Genomic DNA, 21,438 nt, shown 5'->3' with positions numbered 1-21,438 from the left:
GAAGGGCACGGGGGGGGGAGAGAAGGGCACGGGGGGGGGAGAGAAGGGCACGGGGGGGGGGGGGAGAGAAGGGCACGGGGGGGGGGGAGAGAAGGGCACGGGGGGGGGCGGGGGGGGGAGAGAAGGGCACGGGGGGGGGGAGAGAAGGGCACGGGGGGGGGGAGAGAAGGGCACGGGGGGGGGGAGAGAAGGGCCGGGGACGGGGGGGGGGGAGAGAAGGGCACGGGGGGGGGGGGAGAGAAGGGCACGGGGGGGGGGGGGAGAGAAGGGCACGGGGGGGGGGGAGAGAAGGGCACGGGGTGGGGGGGGGGAGAGAAGGGCACGGGGGGGGAGAGAAGGGCACGGGGGGGGGAGAGAAGGGCACGGGGGGGGGAGAGAAGGGCACGGGGGGGGAGAGAAGGGCACGGGGGGGGGAGAGAAGGGCACGGGGGGGGGAGAGAAGGGCACGGGGGGGGGGGAGAGAAGGGCACGGGGGGGGGAGAGAAGGGCACGGGGGGGGGAGAGAAGGGCACGGGGGGGGGGAGAGAAGGGCACGGGGGGGGGGAGAGAAGGGCACGGGGGGGGGGGGGGAGAGAAGGGCACGGGGGGGGGGAGAGAAGGGCACGGGGGGGGGAGAGAAGGGCACGGGGGGGGGAGAGAAGGGCACGGGGGGGGAGAGAAGGGCACGGGGGGGGAGAGAAGGGCACGGGGGGGGGAGAGAAGGGCACGGGGGGGGGAGAGAAGGGCACGAGACGGGGGGGGGGGGGGGAGAGAAGGGCACGGGGGGGGGGAGAGAAGGGCACGGGGGGGGAGGGGGGGGGGGGGAGAGAAGGGCACGGGGGGGGGGGGGGAGAGAAGGGCACGGGGGGGGAGAGGGCCGGGGGGGAGAGGACCGGGGGGGGGGGGGGGAGAGAAGGGCACGGGGGGGGGGAGAGAAGGGCACGGGGGGGGGAGAGAAGGGCACGGGGGGGGGGAGAGAAGGGCACGGGGGGGGGGGAGAGAAGGGCACGGGGGGGGGGAGAGAAGGGCACGGGGGGGGAGAGAAGGGCACGGGGGGGAGAGAAGGGCACGGGGGGGGGGGAGAGAAGGGCACGGGGGGGGGGAGAGGAAGGGCACGGGGGGGGGAGAGAAGGGCACGGGGGGGGAGAGAAGGGCACGGGGGGGGGAGAGAAGGGCACGGGGGGGGGAGAGAAGGCACGGGGGGGAGAGAAGGGCACGGGGGGGGGGGAGAGAAGGGCACGGGGGGGGAGAGAAGGGCACGGGGGGGGAGAGAAGGGCACGGGGGGGGGAGAGAAGGGCACGGGGGGGGAGAGAAGGGCACGGGGGGGGAGAGAAGGCACGGGGGGGGGAGAGAAGGGCACGGGGGGGGGAGAGAAGGGCACGGGGGGGAGAGAAGGGCACGGGGGGGGAGAGAAGGGCACGGGGGGGGGAGAGAAGGGCACGGGGGGGAGAGAAGGCACGGGGGGGGAGAGAAGGGCACGGGGGGGGGGAGAGAAGGGCACGGGGGGGGGGAGAGAAGGGCACGGGGGGGGGGGAGAGAAGGGCACGGGGGGGGGGGGGAGAGAAGGGCACGGGGGGGGGGGGGAGAGAAGGGCACGGGGGGGGGGGAGAGAAGGGCACGGGGGGGGGGGAGAGAAGGGCACGGGGGGGGGGGAGAGAAGGGCACGGGGGGGGGGGGAGAGAAGGGCACGGGGGGGGGAGAGAAGGGCACGGGGGGGGAGAGAAGGGCACGGGGGGGGGGAGAGAAGGGCACGGGGGGGGGGGGAGAGAAGGGCACGGGGGGGGGGAGAGAAGGGCACGGGGGGGGAGAGAAGGGCACGGGGGGGAGAGAAGGGCACGGGGGGGGAGAGAAGGGCACGGGGGGGAGAGAAGGGCACGGGGGGGAGAGAAGGGCACGGGGGGGGGGGAGAGAAGGGCACGGGGGGGGGGGGGGGGGAGAGAAGGGCACGGGGGGGGGGGAGAGAAGGGCACGGGGGGGGGAGAGAAGGGCACGGGGGGGGGGAGAGAAGGGCACGGGGGGGGAGAGAAGGGCACGGGGGGGGAGAGAAGGGCACGGGGGGGGAGAGAAGGGCACGGGGGGGGAGAGAAGGGCACGGGGGGGGAGAGAAGGGCACGGGGGGGGGAGAGAAGGGCACGGGGGGGCAGAGAAGGGCACGGGGGGGGGAGAGAAGGGCACGGGGGGGCAGAGAAGGGCACGGGGGGGAGAGAAGGGCACGGGGGGGAGAGAAGGGCACGGGGGGGCAGAGAAGGGCACGGGGGGGCAGAGAAGGGCACGGGGGGGCAGAGAAGGGCACGGGGGGGCAGAGAAGGGCACGGGGGGGCAGAGAGGGCACGGGGGGGCAGAGAAGGGCACGGGGGGGCAGAGAAGGGCACGGGGGGGCAGAGAAGGGCACGGGGGGGCAGAGAAGGGCACGGGGGGGCAGAGAAGGGCACGGGGGGGGCAGAGAAGGGCACGGGGGGGGAGAGAAGGGCACGGGGGGGGAGAGAAGGGCACGGGGGGGGAGAGAAGGGCACGGGGGGGGAGAGAAGGGCACGGGGGGGGGAGAGAAGGGCACGGGGGGGGAGAGAAGGGCACGGGGGGGGAGAGAAGGGCACGGGGGGGAGAGAAGGGCACGGGGGGGGAGAGAAGGGCACGGGGGGGAGAGAAGGGCACGGGGGGGAGAGAAGGGCACGGGGGGGAGAGAAGGGCACGGGGGGGAGAGAAGGGCACGGGGGGGGAGAGAAGGGCACGGGGGGGGAGAGAAGGGCACGGGGGGGGAGAGAAGGGCACGGGGGGGAGAGAAGGGCACGGGGGGGGAGAGAAGGGCACGGGGGGGGAGAGAAGGGCACGGGGGGGAGAGAAGGGCACGGGGGGGGAGAGAAGGGCACGGGGGGGGAGAGAAGGGCACGGGGGGGGGGAGAGAAGGGCACGGGGGGGGGAGAGAAGGGCACGGGGGGGGAGAGAAGGGCACGGGGGGGGGAGAGAAGGGCACGGGGGGGGAGAGAAGGGCACGGGGGGGGAGAGAAGGGCACGGGGGGGGGAGAGAAGGGCACGGGGGGGGAGAGAAGGGCACGGGGGGGGAGAGAAGGGCACGGGGGGGGAGAGAAGGGCACGGGGGGGGAGAGAAGGGCACGGGGGGGGAGAGAAGGGCACGGGGGGGGAGAGAAGGGCACGGGGGGGAGGAGGAGAGAAGGGCACGGGGGGGGAGAGAAGGCACGGGGGGGGAGAGAAGGGCACGGGGGGGGGAGAGAAGGGCACGGGGGGGGAGAGAAGGGCACGGGGGGGGAGAGAAGGGCACGGGGGGGGGGAGAGAAGGGCACGGGGGGGGAGAGAAGGGCACGGGGGAGGGGGAGAGAAGGCACGGGGGGGGGAGAGAAGGGCACGGGGGGGGAGAGAAGGGCACGGGGGGGAGAGAAGGGCACGGGGGGGGAGAGAAGGGCACGGGGGGGGAGAGAAGGGCACGGGGGGGGAGAGAAGGGCACGGGGGGGGAGAGAAGGGCACGGGGGGGGAGAGAAGGGCACGGGGGGGGGGAGAGAAGGGCACGGGGGGGGAGAGAAGGGCACGGGGGGGGAGAGAAGGGCACGGGGGGGGAGAGAAGGGCACGGGGGGGGAGAGAAGGGCACGGGGGGGGAGGCGAGAGAAGGGCACGGGGGGAGGCGGGGAGAGAAGGGCACGGGGGGGAGAGAAGGGCACGGGGGGGGGGGAGAAGGGCACGGGGGGGGAGGGCCGGGGGGGGGGGGAGAGAAGGGCACGGGGGTGGGGGGAGAGAAGGGCACGGGGGGGGGGGAGAGAAGGGCACGGGGGGGGGGGGCAGAAGAAGGCACGGGGGGGGGGCAGAGAAGGGCACGGGGGGGGGGCAGAGAAGGGCACGGGGGGGGGCAGAGAAGGGCACGGGGGGGGGGGGGGGGGGGGGAAGAGAAGGGCACGGGGGGGGGGGGCGGGGAGAGAAGGCACGGGGGGGGGGGGGGGGAGAAGGGCGCGGGGGGGGGGGGGGGGAGAAGGGCGCGGGGGGGGGGGGGGAGAAGGGCGCGGGGGGGGGGGGGGGGGGGGAGAGAGGGCACGGGGGGGGGAGAGAAGGGCACGGGGGGGGGGAGAGAAGGGCACGGGGGGGGGGGGAGAAGGGCACGGGGGGGGGGGGGGAGAAGGGCACGGGGGGGGGGGGGGGAGAAGGGCACGGGGGGGGGGGGGAGAAGGGCACGGGGGGGGGGGGAGAGAGGGCACGGGGGGGGGGGGGGGGGAGAGAAGGGCACGGGGGGGGGAGAGAAGGGCACGGGGGGGGGGAGAGAAGGGCACGGGGGGGGGGGTGGGGGAGAAGGGCACGGGGGGGGGGGAGAAGGGCACCGGGGGGGGGGGGGGGGGGAGAAGGGCACGGGGGGGGGAGAGAAGGGCACGGGGGGGGGAGAGAAGGGCACGGGGGGGGGGAGAAGGGCGCGGGGGGGGGGAGGGGGAGAGAAGGCACGGGGGGGGGGAGAGAAGGGCACGGGGGGGGGGGGGGGGAGAGAAGGGCACCGGGGGGGGGGGGGGGAGAAGGGCGCGGCGTCAATGACCCGTCCCGCGGGAAACCCGACTTAACAACAATTCGCGGGGTCCGGCCCCTCACACACCGGCCCCCGACCCGACCTCCCGCTTACCAGAAGCCGGCGTTGGCGCCCAGGTGCAGGAGCAGGCTGTGCAGCGGCCTCTCCCACACCAGCACGCTCTGCCAGTAGGTCAGTAGCGGCTCGTAGTGTCCCAGGACGCGGAGTAGCTGCTGGTGCCGGAGTTGGTGCTCGGGGTCCGGTGCTGCGGCTGAGGCCAAGCCGGGGTCCGCTCGCCGCCCGCAGGCCCGCCACCGCCGCCATCTTGGTACTGCGCCGCCTGGATACTGAATATTAATCAGCACTCATGAATATTAATCACCAAACGTGAATATTAATTCGTAAACAACAACTTGTATTTATGTAGCGCCTTTAACGTAGCAAAACGTCCCAGACGCTTCACAGCATTATTTTAAGACAAAACAATTTGACAGTGATCCACATAAGGATGAATTAGGGCAGGTGACCAAAAGCTTGGTCAAAGAGGTAGGTTTTAAGCGTCTTAAAGGAGGAAAGGGAGGGTAGCAAGGCAGACAGGTTTAGGCAGGGAATTCCAGAGCGTAGGGCCTAGACAACAGAAGTCACGGCCACTAAACGTTGAGCGATTGTTATCAGGGATGCTCAAGAGGGCATTATTAGAGGAGCGCAGATAACTCAGGGGGTTGTGGGGCTGAAGGAGGTTACAGAGATAGGGAGGGGCGAGGCCATGAGGGATTTGAAAACAAGGATGAGATTTTGAAATCGAGGCGTTGCTTAACATGGAGTCAATGTAGGTCAGCGAGCACAGCGGAGATGGGTGAACAGGACTTGGTGCGAGTTTGGACACGGGCAGCCGAGTTTTGGATGACCTCAAGTTTACAAGGGTGGAATGTGGGAGGCCAGCCAGGAGTGTCATGGAGTCATAGTTATACAGCACAGAAAAGGGCCCTTCAGCCCATCGTGTCCACGGCAGCCATCAAGACCTGTCTATTCTAATCCCATTTTCCAGCACTTGGTCCGTAGCCTTGTATGCTATGGCGATTCAAGTGCTCATCTAAATGCTTCTTGAATGTTGTGAGGGTTCCTGCCTCTACCACCCTTTCAGGCAGTGAGTTCCAGATTCCAACCACCCCTCTGGGTGAAAAAGTTTTTCCTGAAATCCCCTCGAAACCTCCTGCCCCTTACCTTGAAACTTTTCCCCCTGGTTATTGACCCCTCTACTAAGGGGAAAAGTTCCTTTCTATCTACCTTATTTATGCCCCTCATAATTTTGTACACCTCAAGCAGGTCCCCCTCAGCCTTCTCTGCTCTAAGGAAAACAACCCCAGCCTGTCCAGTCTCCTTCATAGCTGAAGCGTTCCGGCCCAGGTAACTTCCTGGTGAATCTCCTCTGCACCCTCTCCAATGCAATCACATCCCTCCTATAGTGTGGCGACCAGAGCTGCACACAGTACTCCAGCTGTGGTCTAACTAGCGTTTTGTACAGCTCCATCATAACCTCCCTGCTCTTATATTCTATGCCTCGGCTAATAAAGGCAAGTATCCCATATGCCTTTTTAACCACCTTATCTACCTGTCCTGCTGCCTTCAGGGATCTATGTACATGCACACCAAGATTCCTCTGATCCTCTGTCCTTCCTCAGGTCCTACCATTCATTGTGTATTCCCTTGCCTTGTTAGTCCTCCCAAAATGCATCACCTCACACTTTTTAGGGTTAAATTCCATTTGCCACTGTTCTGGCCATCCGTCTATATCGTCCTGTAGCCTGAGGCTTCCCTCCTCGCTATTTACCACTCCACCAATTTTCATGTCATCTGCGAACTTACTGATCATACCTCCTACATTCATATCTAAATCATTAATGTACACTACAAACAGCAAGGGACCCAGCACCGATCCCTACGGTACACCACTGGACACAGGCTTCCAATCACAAAAACAACCTTCGACCATCACCCTCTGCCTCCTGCCACTAAGCCAATTTTAGATCCAATGTGCCAAATTGCCCTGGATCCCATGGGCTCTTACCTTCTTGACCAGTCTCCCATGTGGGACTTTGTCAAAAGCCTTACTGAAATACATCAACTGCACTACCCTTATCCACACACCTAGTCACCCCCTCGAAAAATTCAATCAAATTGGTCAGACATGATTTCCCCCTGACAAAGCTATGCTGACTATCCCTGATTAATAGTTGGAATAGTCAAGTCTAGAGGTAACAAAGGCATGGATGAGGGTTTCAGCAGAGGATGAGCTGAGGCAGGGGCTGAGACGGACGATGTTACGGAGGTGGAAATAGGCGGTCTTTGTTATGCTGCAGGTATGTGCGGAAACATGAATATTAATCAGAAAACATGAATATTAATCAGCAAATATGAATAGTAATAAGTAAACATGAAACACTCGGCAGGTCCGCAGATGCTGCTCGGTCTGCCGAGTATTTCCAGCATTCTCTGAATATTTCTGATTTCCAGCACCGCAGTGTTTGGCTTTGTGAATATTGATCAGGTGGTGTGGCCACGCCCTCCCGGCTTCACTCTCCGGGCGGTCCCGGTGACCCGGCCTTTGGAACCAATGTTAGAGCCGCTCCGGATTAATGGTACTCCGGCTCGGCAGCTCCGGATTAACGGGAGTCCGGATCAGATGTTAATTCCCGGACTCCCGAATCCGGCCGCGCAGCAGCTGGATTCTCGGCGCGCATGCTCGGTGCGGGTGGCGGCGGCGCGCATGCTCGGTGCGTGTGGCGGGACGGGCGGCGGCGCGCATGTTCGGTGCGAGTGGCGGGACGAGCGGCGGCGATGCCTCGGGAAATTATAACGCTGCAGCTCGGCCAGTGCGGCAACCAGAGTAAGGCCGGGGCGGGGGGCCGCCGCAATCAGACTTGGGGCTGCTGGGCCTCTGCTCGCATGCCGCAGGAGGCAGGCCGGGGCCTCTGGAGCTGGCCACGGGATCTGACCGAGCGGCCGCTGCGCTGTTGGGCTCCGGCCGTCGCTTCAGGGGGTCAATTGGAAATGGTGTTTCGGCCCCGGAGCCTGCGGGCCGGGCCGTGCCGGGCTAGGCAGGGAGCCCGCCGCTGGGGGAAGGGCCCAGTGCAGAGCGGGGCCTTGTCGCAGGCCGGCAGAGCCTCCGCCAACCTCGCCCCGGCCCTGGGGGCACCTTCAGTGCACAGGCTCCCCTGGACTCGGTGCCAGCTCTCACTGCTGGGCAAAGCGCTACTAAACCTCAGCAACAAAATGCATTTATAAGGCGGCTTTGGGGCAGAAACACAGGCCGGGACTTCACAGGCCTAAAGGAAGAGAAGGCGATAATAATGCCCTGAAAGTTGGTCAAAGTGGTGGGTTTTAGGCAGAATCTTAAATGAAGAGAAGGAGGTGGAGAGGCAGAAGGATTTAGACAGTTCAAGGCACAGCCATAATGGTGGGTGCCATGGGGAGAGGCAGGAATGGAGAGGATAGGATGGGGAGCATTACAGTAAACGAATCTAGAGATGGCAAAAAGCCTGAATAAGTGTTTCGGCAGCTGATGGACGGAGCAGGTCATGTTTCAGAGCTGGAAGTAGATATTCTTTCGTGGTGATGAGTGTGACTCTGGGTCAAACGGAACGCTAGAGTTGAACACCGTCTGGTTCAGCCCGAGATGGTGATCGGAGATGGAGTCTGTTGGGAGGGTATGAAATAGGCGGATGTGGAAATAAGCGGTCTTTAGTGATGGGGCGGATATATGTTGAAAGCTCCTCTTGGGGTCAAATTTGACACCAAGGTTGCGAATGGTCTAGTTCAGCCTCAGACAGTTGCCAGGAAGAGGGATGGAGTCGGTGGCTAGGGAACGGAGTTTGTGGCGGGGACCAAAGATAATGGCCTTGGTCTTCCCAATATTTGGAGGAAATTTCTGCTCATCCAGTACTGGATGTCGGACAAGCAGTCTGACAATTTAGAGACCATGGAGGCGTCGAGAGAGGTGGTGGTGAGGTAGGGCTGGTTGTTGTCAACGTACTTGTGGAAACTGACGCTGTGTTTTCAGATGATATCACCGAGGGGCAGCATATAGATGAGAAATAGGAGGGGGCCAAGGATAGACCCTTAGGGGACACCAGAGGTAATGGAGTGGGAAGAGAAGTCATTGCAGGTGATTCTCTGGCTGCGATTAGATAAGAATGGAACCAGGCGTGTGCAGTCCTACCCAGCTGGAAGATTGAGAGGGGTTGGAGGAGGATGGTGTGGTAAACCGTGTCAAAGGCTACAGACAGATCGAGAAGGACATATGTGCAGATTTAATGTTGCAGGTTGTAGCCTTGCTTTGTGATAAAAGGAGAAGAACTTGTGCACTGGTTGCTCTGCAGCACTGGCTGGGTGACATACCCTCCTTTTCTTGGTTGAGTGACCTAACAAACAAAGCAAGCAGCACTCCACCACATTTATATTTTCTCAGTGGCTGTCCTTTTACATTGGTTAGTAGCAATTTTTGTAGAAGGGTGGTTAGTTTTTTTACGGGTTGAGACTGTCAAAATCATTTCCCTGAGGAGGAAACTTTCACGCCAGCAGTTTGGGCTGTATTTAAACCTACGTATCGGGTGAAAGGGCATTAGGGTTAACCCAGTGTGCCACTTAGTTCTATGCCACCCCCCCTTCCCATATCATGAATATGTTATGTGTGTTTGTAATGTCCATGTTTTAATCCTGATTTATAGCCGAAGGAACTTGTGCACAACCAACAAATGAATAAATTACCAGGTAATGTTTTTGATTGAGGGAGGCATGCTGGCCAGTACACACACAGCATCCTGTTCTTGTAATGGGATCGTTTGTGTCCATGTGATCACAGAAAAAAGGGAACAAAGAAGGCTTTGAGGTAGTGAGAGGTAAAAATACTGTTGTAGAAGAGGCAAGAGTCATCAAAAAGTTAAATGAGAAAACCAGAGAGAAAAAATAAGCTTCAATTTATGAGATGGGAAATAGCTGGCAAAAAATAACCACAACATAGGTTCAACATCAAGAGGAGAGAGAGAGGTATTTAAAGGTGGGTGAGGCCGTGGCGGCTGAAGGCTCGGCTGCCAAATGGTGGACAAAGGGAAGGGGCGGTGCACATGAGAGCAGAGTCAGAGGAATAGAGAAGCAAGGTTGGGGCCATAAAGAAAGAACTTGCATTTATATAGTGCCTTTCACGACCACAGGACGTCCCAAAGCGCTTTACACTTTTGGAGTGTAGTCATTGTAATGTAGGAAACGTGGCAGCCAATTTGTGCACAGCAAGGTATCTCAAACATCAAGGTGGTAATGAATTTTGGATGAGCTGAAGTTTATTTGAGGTCGAAGTTGGGAGGTTAGCCAACAGAGCATTGGAATCGTCAAGTCGAGATGGCAGAGGCACAGAGGAGGGTTTTAGCAGATGGGCTGTGGTGGAGGCAGAAGTGGGCAAGATGAAGGTTGGAGTAGGTGGCTTTTGTCATGGAGAGGATGTCATAGAGTTATACAGCACAGAAAGAGGCCCATCGTGTCCGCGCCGGCCATCAAGCCCTGTCTATTCTAATCCCATTTTCCAGCACCTGGTCCGTAGCCTTGTATGCTGTGGCGTTTCAAGTGCTCCTCTAAATGCTTCTTGAATGTTGTGAGGGTTCCTGCCTCTACCACCCTTTCAGGCAGTGAGTTCCAGATTCCAACCACCCTCTGGGCGAAAAAGTTTTTCCTCAAATCCCCTCTAAACCTCCTGCCCCTTACCTTGAAACTATGCCCCCTGGTTATTGACCCCTCTGCTAAGGGGAAAAGCTCCTTTCTATCTATCCTATCTACGCCCCTCATAATTTTGTACCTCAATCAGGTCCCCCCTCAGCCTTCTCTGCTCTAAGGAAAACAACCCCAGCCTGTCCAGTCTCTCTTCATAGCTGAAGAGCTCCAGCCCAGGTAACATCCTGGTGAATCTCCTCTACACCCTCTCCAATGCAATTACATCCTTCCTATAGTGTGGCGACCAGAACTTTACACAGTATTCCAGCTGTGGCCTAACTAGCGTTTTGTACAGCTCCATTATAACATGTATCTGGTTGGTTAGCACAGCAAACGGGTGGCTGGCTCAGCCTGAGATGGGAGGCAATAATGGAATCAGTGGTGGGAGCTAAAGATGATATCCACAGGGCTCCCTGTGTTTCACTGGAGGTAATTGCAGTGCATCCAAGACTGGATGTTAGACGAACAGTCTGACAACACGGAGGCAGTTGAGTGATCGCGAGGTGATGGAGAGGTAGAGCTGAGTGTCGTCAGCATGAATGTGGAAATTGACACCATGTCTGGGGATAATGTTGCTAAGGGGCAGCATGTAGATGAGGAAGAGAAGGAAGCAAAGTATCGATCCTTGCAGAACTTCAGAGGTAATGGTGCTGAGGTGGGAAGAGAAGCCATTGCTGAAGAAAGTCTGGCTATAGTCAAATAAGTAAGAGTGGAACCAAGCAAGGCAGTCCCGCTGAGCTGGAGAACAGAGGAGAGGGGTTGGAGGAGGATGGTGTGTTCAACTGTGTCAAAGGATGCAGAATTTGGTTTTACAACTGATGATGGAAGTGAGAATGTAGATATACTGTTTGTGGTCATTGGAAATTAAATTCAGAGTAGGGGCTCTGACCACAGCATTCCAGTCCTCGTGCAAATTGTGACAGGACTGGAGGGTAGCAAATGTAACATCTCTGATCAAGCAGGGATATAGAAAGATAAACTGACTAACTATAGACCCTCAGTCGTGGACAAGCTCTTCCAATCCATAATTTGCAACAAAAGTAGTGAGCATGTCGAAATGCAGCGGCTAATCAAAACAGCCGCCATAGATTTGTTAAAGGCAAGTTCTGTTTGACAAATTATAGATTGTGAAGGACTAATTGGATAGAAAAGAGAATGCAATGGATGTGATGTCTAGGGATTGTCAGAAATTGTTTGATAAGATATCACAGGAGCCTTGTTTTAAAAAAAAAAAAAAAAATCAGGCATATGGTGCAAGAAGAAATGTAGCAGCATGGTTAGAAAGTGGATTGACAGACAGAATACACAAGGTTAGAGGAGAAGCGATGTTGCTCCGATTGGAGGTGATGTACCCCAGTGCTGGGTCCACTTTGTTCTTTGGACTTCGATGATATGTACTTGGGCATAGGGAGCACACTGTCAAAATTTGCTGACAACACAAAAGTAAGAGGTTTGGCAAACAGCAAGGAGGACTACAAAAGATTTCTGGAGGAAACAGATTTTAGTGGAATGGGGAGACTGATGTTAGTTACAGTTTAATGTGGAATGTTGTGAGTTGATGGGTTTTAGGAGGAAAACAAGCAATGGAAAAGATGTTGAATGGTGTCGAGAACAGATAGATCTGAAAGTGCAAATAGATAATTCCCTGAAGGTAGATTAAAGCCATTAAAAACCCAGTTGCAGTTTGGGGTTTATAAATAGAATGTAAGAGTATAGAGGTAGTGATAAATTTTACAAGGCTAGTAGGGTACTTGTGCAGCTTCAGGGACACTGTCATGAAAAGGAGACAAGTCTCAATGCACAGCGTAGGATGATGCCATGGATGGCAAGCTATAGTTACGAGGAGAGACTTGATTTGGGACTATTTCCACAGGAACAGAGAAGGCTAAGATGAATGGTTTTAAAATTATGAGGAGGGTGAACAGGAAAGATGATTTCCTCTGGTTGGATCGTCATCAGTTTAAAATCTTCACTCGGGTGAAGAGAGAAGTTAGGAGAAATGTCCTTGCGCACAGGGTGTAAGAGCAGTGAATGCTTTGCCATGGGAACATTAGAACATAAGAAATAGGAGCAGGAGGAGGCCATTCGGCCCTTCGAGCCTGCTCCGCCATTCAGTGAGATCATGGCTGATCATCTGCCTCCACTCCATTCACCGGCCCTATCGCCATATCCCTTGATGCCCTTCGTCAGAAATCCATTGACTTCTGTTTTGAACATACCCAATGACTGAGCCTCCACAGCCCTCTAGGGTAGAGAATTCCAAAGATTCACCACCCTCTGTGTGAAGAAATTTCTTCTCATCTCAGTCCTGAATGGCCTACCCTTTATCCTGAGGCTGTGGCCCCTGGTTCTAGACTCCCCAGCCAAGGGAAACATTCTCCCAGCATCCATCCTATCAAGCCCTGTAATAATTTTGTTGCTTCAATGAGATCCCCTCATTCTTCTGAATTCAAGAGAATACAGGCCTACTTTACTCAATCTCTTCTCATATGACAGTCCCGCCATCCCAGGAATCAATCTCGTGAACCTTCGTTGCACTCCCTCTGTGGCAAGTATATTCTTCCTTAGGTAAGGAGACCAAAATTGTACACAGTACTCCAGGTGTGGTCTCACCAAGGCCCTATATAATTGGAGCAAGACTTCTTTACTCCTGCACTCAAATCCTCTGGGATTGACATTGCAGCTTTTAAGGGAAAATTGGATAAATATTTGAAACTGAAGTAGATGCAGGGCTATGAGAAAAGTGCAGGACATTGCGATTAGTTTTGGACTTCTCTTATCAAAAGCCGACATAATGGGCTGAATGGCCTCTTTTTGAACAGTAAATCTCTATGCACCACTTTAAGCAGATAGTTTCAGTTTAACATCTTATCTGAAAATGACACTTCTGACAATGCAGCACTTCCTCAGTATTGCACTCTCATATCGGCCTACATTTTGACATTTTGTGTTTAAGTCTGTGGGGACTTGAACCCACAGAGTTTTGATTCAGAAGTGAGTGAGTAATTCCTACTGCAACATTTCTGCAATTATGAACATTTTGTAAGTGCAGCAGTAAGGAATACATTCTACCTGATTGCCCAGCAGCAACAATGACAACTTACATTGATATAGAACCTTTAAAGTAGAAAAATGTCCTGCAGTATTTCACAGAGGTGTAATCAAAAATATGGATGCCAAGCCAAAGAAGAAAATGTTAGGAGGGGTAATATGTGGCGAGCCTCTTCTGAAACCAAAATGCTGCACTGTAGAGGGAAAGATGTAGGTTTGTTTATCCCCAGCCATTCTACTGAGTCCCAAATCTAAACTGGCTACTAAAGGCACTGCTGAATATGAAATCTCTTTTGTAAAGGGAGGGGGGGTTAGTCATCACCACTCTTGCTCCTGCTGAGTGTGCTTGGCAGATGCCTGGGCCGCAGTGGTGTTGGCTGCGTGAGGAATGTGGCATCTGCATGTGGGGAAAAGAAAATTCCCCCAGCCAGCTGAAAAATTCAGATCATTTTGTGGTTAATAATTTCTTGCTACACATGTCACTTCTGCAAAGTACCAGAGTACTGAAACAATGTAACTTTGGGGACTGCTTTCATTTGTGATCTTTATGTATTTTCACAGTTGGCTTTGAGTTCTGGAAACAGCTTTGTGCAGAACATGGTATCAGCCCTGAAGGGATTGTTGAAGAATTTGCCACTGAGGGAACTGACAGGAAGGATGTCTTCTTTTACCAGGTATGGCTATAAGTCACCGAGCTGTTCATCATACAAAAAGCAAGGGAATGCTTTTGGCCATCTCTGCCTTCAGGCACTTACAATCGTAACTCACTTCCAGCTGACCCATTGTTACAGCAGCAGGTGCTCTTCATTTCTTGTGCCCTATATTTGAGTACCCCACTGGCTGAGTGGTTAAGGCAGAGAGTAGATCCATGGTCGAGCTCTGGCTTATCTCAAACAGCTGTCAGTAGGGTTTTAAAATTCACTCTCGGGATGTTGGCGTTGCTGGCAAGGCTGCCATTTATTGCTGATCCTTACTTGCCCTGAGAAGGTGGTGGTGGGCCGCCTTCTTGAACTGCTGCGGTCCGTGTAGTGAAGGTGCTCCCATGGTTCTGTTAGTTGGGAATTCCAGGTTTTTGATACAGCGATGATGAAGGAACGGCAATATATGTCCAAGCCAGGATGGTGTGGAACTTGGTGGTGGTGGTGCTCCCATGCAACTGTTGCCCTTGTCCTTCTAGGATGCTACCATGCTTTCGTTTGCAAGTTAGGGAGGTTAAATCCCTTTGCTGATCGTTATGCAATTGCTCTTGCTTGAAGCTGCATGTGTGAATGTTGGTGAGCACAGGAACAAGCTGGACTGTGATATCCACATTGAATAGCCCACAAGCACTCACTGTCTGCCTTCACAAGTTAAGAATGAGGGAAGTAACAGATGGTTCTGATGCTTATGGAACTGTACCTAAGCAGGAGAGGTAGGGAAAGGAGGAAAAGAAACAAAAGCCTTTTTGGCTGAAGATGGAGGAAGATAATCACTCATTCACCTCTAGCTTATTGACACAACCCATTTTTCTGACTGACATGGCTTATTTATATTGGAGATCTGCCTCCTGAAGAGGCTCTCCAGTGCCAGTTCCTGGTCCTGTTGCTGCTGTAGAAACCTTTGTTTATATTGCACGATGATTTTAACAGCCAGATCATTAAAGTAACTGCATACACAGTTTTAATTACAGTCATTGTGGGTACCTGCTCCAGTGAGTGGTAATAGTCTAGGCTCATGCCATCAGACAATGGCACCAATAATTTAGATGTTCTTCCAAAGGCCATGCCACCTCAGACTGACGGCAGAAGTAACCTGGCTGCTGGCAGGCTGAGCAGCGAAATGCTCCTGCGTGTCCATGTGGTGCAGCAAAGCTGTTTCAAGGAGATGAAATTCAAGCCTTACATAGAAACATAGAAGATAGGAGCAGGAGTAGGCCATTCGGCCCTTCGAGCCTGCTCCGCCATTCAACGAGATCATGGCTGATCATCCAAACCCTAGCACCCGGTCCCTACACCGACAGCCATCCCACACAAGCTCTATCCCCGTAACCCCACGTATTTAATCCCCCCTAACACTAAGGGCCAATTTGTATCATGGCCAATCAACCTAACCCGCACATCTTTGGACTGTTGACTGTTTCGAGGAACCACCAGACTAATCCCGAGCATCAGACTGAGATATGAGGCAAGGCTGGAGAATCTTCGGCTCTTCAGGTTTGCAAGGAGACAACTGAGAGGTGACCTTCCTGAAATATACAAGCTCAAAAATAAGCTGGTGTAGAAATTTTATAATTTTACAAATCAAGGACAACAAAAGCAAATAGGAAATGCAGGAAGAAACTTTGAACTAAAAGGGCGGTGAGTATGTGGAGCAGATTTGGCGGTGAAACGAAAAGCCGTTAATGGGTTAAAGAAGGAATTGAACAGGTTCTTGTCAACGAATGGAATTCAGGGTTATTAGAAATGCACAAAAGGAATACTGTGGCTAGATGGACCGAAGGGCCCCTGCCTGACTCTTCCTTCATAACTAAACCCTGGAGTAATTTAAGAAAGAATTGGGGGCTGCGATTGGAGTGGGAGGTAGGGCGGGTGTCTAAGGTCTTTCAGGATGGATGAGCTAAGATGGGTCTGAATGATATTCCTCATTTATACTTATTTGTAATTTCTATAAACCTCAAACCCCTCCCCCACTCAACAGATGTTTGTTTAGCTCCTTTTAAATGTTAAGTAACACTGTCGGTGACCTTTGGGAGTCTGTTCCAAATGTCTTTAAACTAATGAAGGGGGGGTGGGAGGATTCAGGAAAGTAAATTTAAAAGCAGCGAGAGAAATGTCAAGGCTCTAGAGTAGAGTGGCTAAGACAGAAAGCAGAGAGTAGTGGTGAACAGTTGTTTATCAGGCTGGACGGAAGTGTGCAGTGGTGTCCCCCAGGGGTTGGTATTGGGACCACTGCGCTTTTTATATATCTATATATATAAATGACATGGACTTAGGTATAAGAGGCCTAATTTTAAAGGTTGCAGTTGACATACAGTGACTTGGCCTCCACAGCCTTCTGTGGTAGAGAATTCCACAGGTTCACCACCCTCTGAGTGAAGAAATTGCTCCTCATCTCAGTCCTAAATGTCCTACCCTGTATCCTGAGACTGTGACCCCCTTGTTCTAGACCCCCCCAGCCAGGAGAAACATCCTCCCTGCATCCAGTCTGTCTAGCCCTGTCAGAATTTTATACATTTCAATGAGATCCCCCCTCATTCTTCTAAACTCTAGTGAATACAGGCCTAATCGACCCAATCTCTCCTCATACCACAGTCCTGCCATCCCAGGAATCAGTCTGGTGAACCTTCGCTGCACTCCCCCTATGGCAAGTATATAATTTCTTAGGTAAGGAGACCAAAACTGCACACAGTACTCCAGGTGTGGTCTCACCAAGGCCCTGTATAACTGGAGTAAGACATCCTTGCTCCTGTACTCAAATCCTCTTGCAATGAAGGCCAACATACCATTTGCCTTCCTAACTGCTTGCTGCGCCTGCATGTTTGCTTTCAGTGACTGGTGTACAAGGACACCCAGGTCCCTTTGTACATCAGCATTTCCCAATCTATCACCATTTAAATAATACTCTACCTTTCTGCTTTTCCTACCGAAGTGGATAACTTCACATTTATCCACGTTATTTGCCCACTCACTCAACTTGTCTAAATCGCCTTGCAGCCTCTTTGCATCCTTCTCACAACTCACAATCCCACCTAGTTTTGTGTCGTCAGCAAACTTGGAAATATTACATTTGGTTCCCTCATCCAAATATTGATATATATTGTGAATAGCTGGGGCCCAAGCACTGATCCCTGCGGTACCCCACTAGTCACTGCCTGCCACCCTGAAAAAGACCCATTTATTCCTACTCTCTGTTTCCTGTCTGTTAATCAACATGAGATATTAGGAGAGGTGACCAAAAACTTGGTCAAAGAGGTAGGTTTTAAGGAGCGTCTTAAAGGAGGAAAGAGGCTGAGAGGTTTAGGGAGGGAATTCCAGAGCTTGGGGCACAGGCAGCTGAAGGCACGGCCGCCAATGGTGGAGCGATGAAAATCTGCAATGCGTAAGAGGCGAAAATTGGAGGCGCGCAGAGATCTCGGAGGGTTGTAGGGCTGGTGGAGATGACAGAGATGGGGAGGGACGAGGCCATGGAGGGATTTGAAAACGAGGATGAGAATTTTAAAATCGTGGCGTTGCCAGACCTGGAGCTACTGTAGGTCAGCGAGCACAGGGGTGATGGGTGAACGGAACTCGATGCAAGTTAGGACACGGGCAGCAGAATTTTGGATAAGCTGAAGTTCAGAGGGTGCAAGGTGTAAGGCTGGCAGGGAAAGTATTGGAATAGTCTAATCTAGAGTAACAAAGGCATGGATGAGGGTTGCTGATCCAGGGGCGGAGACAGGCGATGTTATGGAGGTGGAAGTAGGCGGTCTTGGTGATGGAGAGGATATGCGGTCGTAAGCTCAGCTCCGGGTCAAATATGACACCAAGGTTGTGAACAGTCTGGTTCAGCCTCAGACAGTGGCCAGGGAGGGGGCTGGAGTCGGTGGCTAGGAAATGGAGTTGGTGGTGGGGACTGAAGACCATGGGCTTCAGAAATTTTCTCCAATTAAATATTGGGATCATCCAGTACTGGATGTTGGACAAGCAGCGTAACAAGTCGGAGACAGTGAAGGAGTCGAGAGCACTGGTGGCGAGGTAGAGCTAGGTGTCATCAGCGTACATGTGAAACCTGACGTGTTTTCGAATGATAATGCAGCTCATCCTACCATCTTAAAAGTTATGGAACCAAGGCGGATAGCTGGGGTTAAGATCCAGACCAGCCATGATCTAATTGAATGACAGAACAGGCTCATGGTGCTGAATGGCCTCCTCCTGTTCCTGTAGAGAGCAGGAATGACTCAGTCTGGCACCGAACCTCATGCCTGTGAAATGATTGGGGCGAGTTTGTTTAGGTTACCAGCCTGCAAAGTGGCTTCACTGACGGGTTAGTGGATTTAGTTTGCCACTTAATTACAAATCAGCTAGTCATTAGGATTGTGATATTACAGAGCAATCTTAATCCACAGTTCTACTTCTGGCCATTTGAATGCATTTACCTGGGCTGGTTTTGATCAGATTTCTGTCAGATATGGGATGGCATTAGGTGAAAATTGGAGAGATAAACTTAGTTGTGATCCACTTTAGTCTTTTAAATGGCAATGGAATTCAACAGGTTTCACAACTAGAAATGTTTTCAACTACTTTTTAGAGAAAAAGAAATGTAAAACTGATCACTGCAGAGATTAATAGTTTGCATTTAAAATGCTCTGAAATACAGTCTGCATCAACAGACCCTAACCCTGTGAAAGAAGTTGTTTCAGATGTCGACGTAGTGTGAAGCGTTTACCAGGAGAGGGCACCGTAGAACACACAAACGTTTATTTAAAGGGATAGTCTTTGATGGAAGGTCCCACATTTGCTTTCTAGCATTCCTGCAAAAAATCCTGGTCCAATGTAAAATTTATTGTTAAATTTTTAGCAACTGATCTCCAAGTCTGAGCCGTGTGGTGTTTAATTTCTCGGTTTCCGCTGCAGAGATGAAATATCCGGGCCAAGAATTTCTGCTTTGGGCTCAATCGCCGACCCGGATGCAAATTGCGCTAGTTTTAAGAAGTTTTATTTGCTCAAGTTTATGCTCAAACTCATTTGCATATCGGCAAACCCAATCTTCCATGAACCAGTGCAATCAGGCAGCATTTTAGAATGTCATTTTATGAATAATGCTTTTGCATTAAAAAATATTCCGTGATATATTTAAGAGCGGTAACCTGGCGCTGCTTTATTAATACAGCTGAAAATGGGTTTATCACAAAATAGACATGATGGGTCGAATGGCCTCCTCCTGTGCTGTAAATTTCTATGATGCTATAAAAAAATAAGCATTTTAATCAGTCTAGTCTGCCTCCTGTAAGTAACCCGATTTTAAATAACTCAAAAAGACGTTTAAAAAAGCCATACTGAACCATTTACTAGTTACATTGGTGTCCAATAGCCAGTTTCTTAGTAAAATAAAAATATATATTTAAAAGATTTTAAAACGTGCCTATTCCTGTCCTTGCGCCTAAAAAAAAAAAAAGCAGCTTAACTTTAAAAACCCCCTCGAAGGCCTGCAAATGGGCACAATTAGTGGCAACTCACCATGATTAGTTTGATCTGGGTGCAGAACCGGCTTCCAACGCAATGTTTTTTAAACCAGTGCAAAAGATCACAGAATCTCAATTTGCGCTGGACATAATTTGCGTTTAAAATTCCTTTGCGTTGGTTTGGCCGATTTCGGACGAATTGCGCTGAAAAAAGCAGCGCAACCCAGTGAAAACTCCTGCCCTGTATTTCCCAAGCCAGACTTGGGAATGTGTTGGAAAATGATGGCTCCAATTTGAAGAATAGCTATTGTGAGGCCAACTTTAAACCTCCTTGAATACGGTAAGGCCTCTTGGGACATTCCTTTAACCTTTAGACTGCGAACAGACTCTGGGAACTAAGTCTCAGCAGGCTCATGTTTGGTCACCAGCTCATATATTACTATTTCAGCAACATAATCCCTTGTCTGGATTAGCTTTGTTACAGTAATAACTGTCCTGGATTGCTAGCACAAATATTTATAACAGTTTGAAGTGAGTATTAAAAAAAATCTAAACCCTTCTCACCCTGTCTGCCTTTTAATTTACATTCTGTTTGTCCTATTTATATTTTAACTAACTTTTTCTGTCTCCTCTCCCAAGTAATCTTAAAATCCTTTTCTTAACTGGTTTCTTCCTTCAACTCCCAGTCTAGTTTGGAGGTGTGAGGACCTTCAGAATTGGTTGCTTTGGTGGGTTTTGTAGCAACTCGGATGCCAAAACATTAAAAATTGATAAGGCCGCAGGCATAGTCAAGTTAATCTTCGACACAAATGTGTTAAACCAGCCAGGGCTGCCACTGAGGTTGTAAACTTGTCAGTTCCAGGAGGCCACATGCAACCAGGTGAGATAACTTGGTGAGCTTAAGGTGAATAGTGCCTGTTTGACACATTTTCCTAGACCCGAGTCATCTTTATCAAAGAACACATTGGCAGTTTCTCATTGGCTAGTGTCGTGGTTATGGCATTGGACGAGCAGCCTAGAGGTTTAGAGCTCAAATCCCACCATGGCAAATTGTGTTTAATAAATCTGGTAACTTGTGGGAAAGCAGCAGAACAAAATGACTGCTTGTTGTAAAAACCTCAAGTGATTCCAGTCCCACACTGCATGATTGATTCTTAATGCTCAGCTCAGAAAACTGGGGATTGGCAATAAATCGGCCTTCCCTGTGTTACCAACATCTCAAACAAATTTTAAAGAAAGTATATACAAAAAGCCATTACATGAACCAAAACAATTTTTCCTCCTTGTATATTTACAAAATCACTCTTATTGCATCTAACTCTCTCAATTCATAGTGTGGTAAGTTTAATGTCTGTTTGTTTAGGCAGATGATGAGCATTATATTCCAAGGGCTGTGCTTTTGGATTTGGAACCTCGTGTGATTCATTCCATCCTGAATTCACACTATGCCAACCTGTACAACCCAGAGAATATCTACCTGTCGGAGCATGGTGGAGGTGCAGGCAACAATTGGGCCAGTGGCTACTCACAGGTGAGTACTGCTTAAAATGTTAACTAAACTTACGCACAGAAATTACAACACAGGAACAGGCCATTTGGCTTAACCAGTCTGCATCAGTGTTTACCCTCCACACGAGCAAGTAATCCCAATCACATTTACCCACCCCATTCCCATATCCCTTTCTCCCCCTCTCCTTCACCCCCCCTCTCCAATCTAATCCTGAATGTTGACAGTTTCTGCCTCAACCAATTCCACAGTCTCACAACTCTGTGTGAAGAAGTTTCTCTGTCTCTCTGTTCTAAATCTCTTACATTTAATCTTGTATCTACGGCCCCTCGTTCTAGACCCCTCAACCATTGGAAACAGTCTGCTTCGATCTACCCTGTCCCATTCTTACAGCATTTTAAACACCTATTATATTGCCCTATAATCTGCATAGTGCTGATGAAAAAGTTTGTCTTCCTATTTGCTTTTCCTCAGACCAGGCAGCATCCTGATGAATCTGCATTG

The 21,438-nt window shown here is 52.8% G+C and overlaps 2 protein-coding genes across 2 annotated transcripts in view; one reads left to right on the top strand and one right to left on the bottom strand.

The window, feature by feature from the left end:
• Window positions 1-7,218, bottom strand: part of retreg3 (reticulophagy regulator family member 3) — a 37,587-nt gene extending 30,369 nt beyond the window's left edge. The window contains exons 1-2 of the mRNA XM_085966007.1: window positions 7,146-7,218; window positions 4,592-4,841 (exon numbers count right to left, since the gene is read on the bottom strand). Of these exons, the coding sequence (XP_085822133.1) occupies window positions 4,592-4,841; window positions 7,146-7,218 (323 nt within the window). The remainder of the gene's footprint in view (window positions 1-4,591; window positions 4,842-7,145) is intronic.
• Window positions 7,219-7,259: 41 nt separating this feature from the next.
• Window positions 7,260-20,993, top strand: LOC147100941 (tubulin gamma-1 chain-like). Its single transcript, XM_085966043.1, has 3 exons — window positions 7,260-7,364; window positions 13,850-13,962; window positions 20,791-20,993. Exons 1-3 carry the CDS (start codon window positions 7,316-7,318, stop codon window positions 20,971-20,973), a joined length of 345 nt encoding a protein of 114 aa, XP_085822169.1. The 5' UTR covers window positions 7,260-7,315; the 3' UTR covers window positions 20,974-20,993.
• Window positions 20,994-21,438: the final 445 nt, after the last annotated feature.

Source organism: Somniosus microcephalus, chromosome 24 (assembly GCF_052327205.1).
Source record: "Somniosus microcephalus isolate GS21.2 chromosome 24, FLI_Smic_1.0, whole genome shotgun sequence".
Lineage (NCBI taxonomy): Eukaryota > Metazoa > Chordata > Chondrichthyes > Squaliformes > Somniosidae > Somniosus > Somniosus microcephalus.
This window is presented reverse-complemented; position numbering and strand designations above follow the sequence as displayed.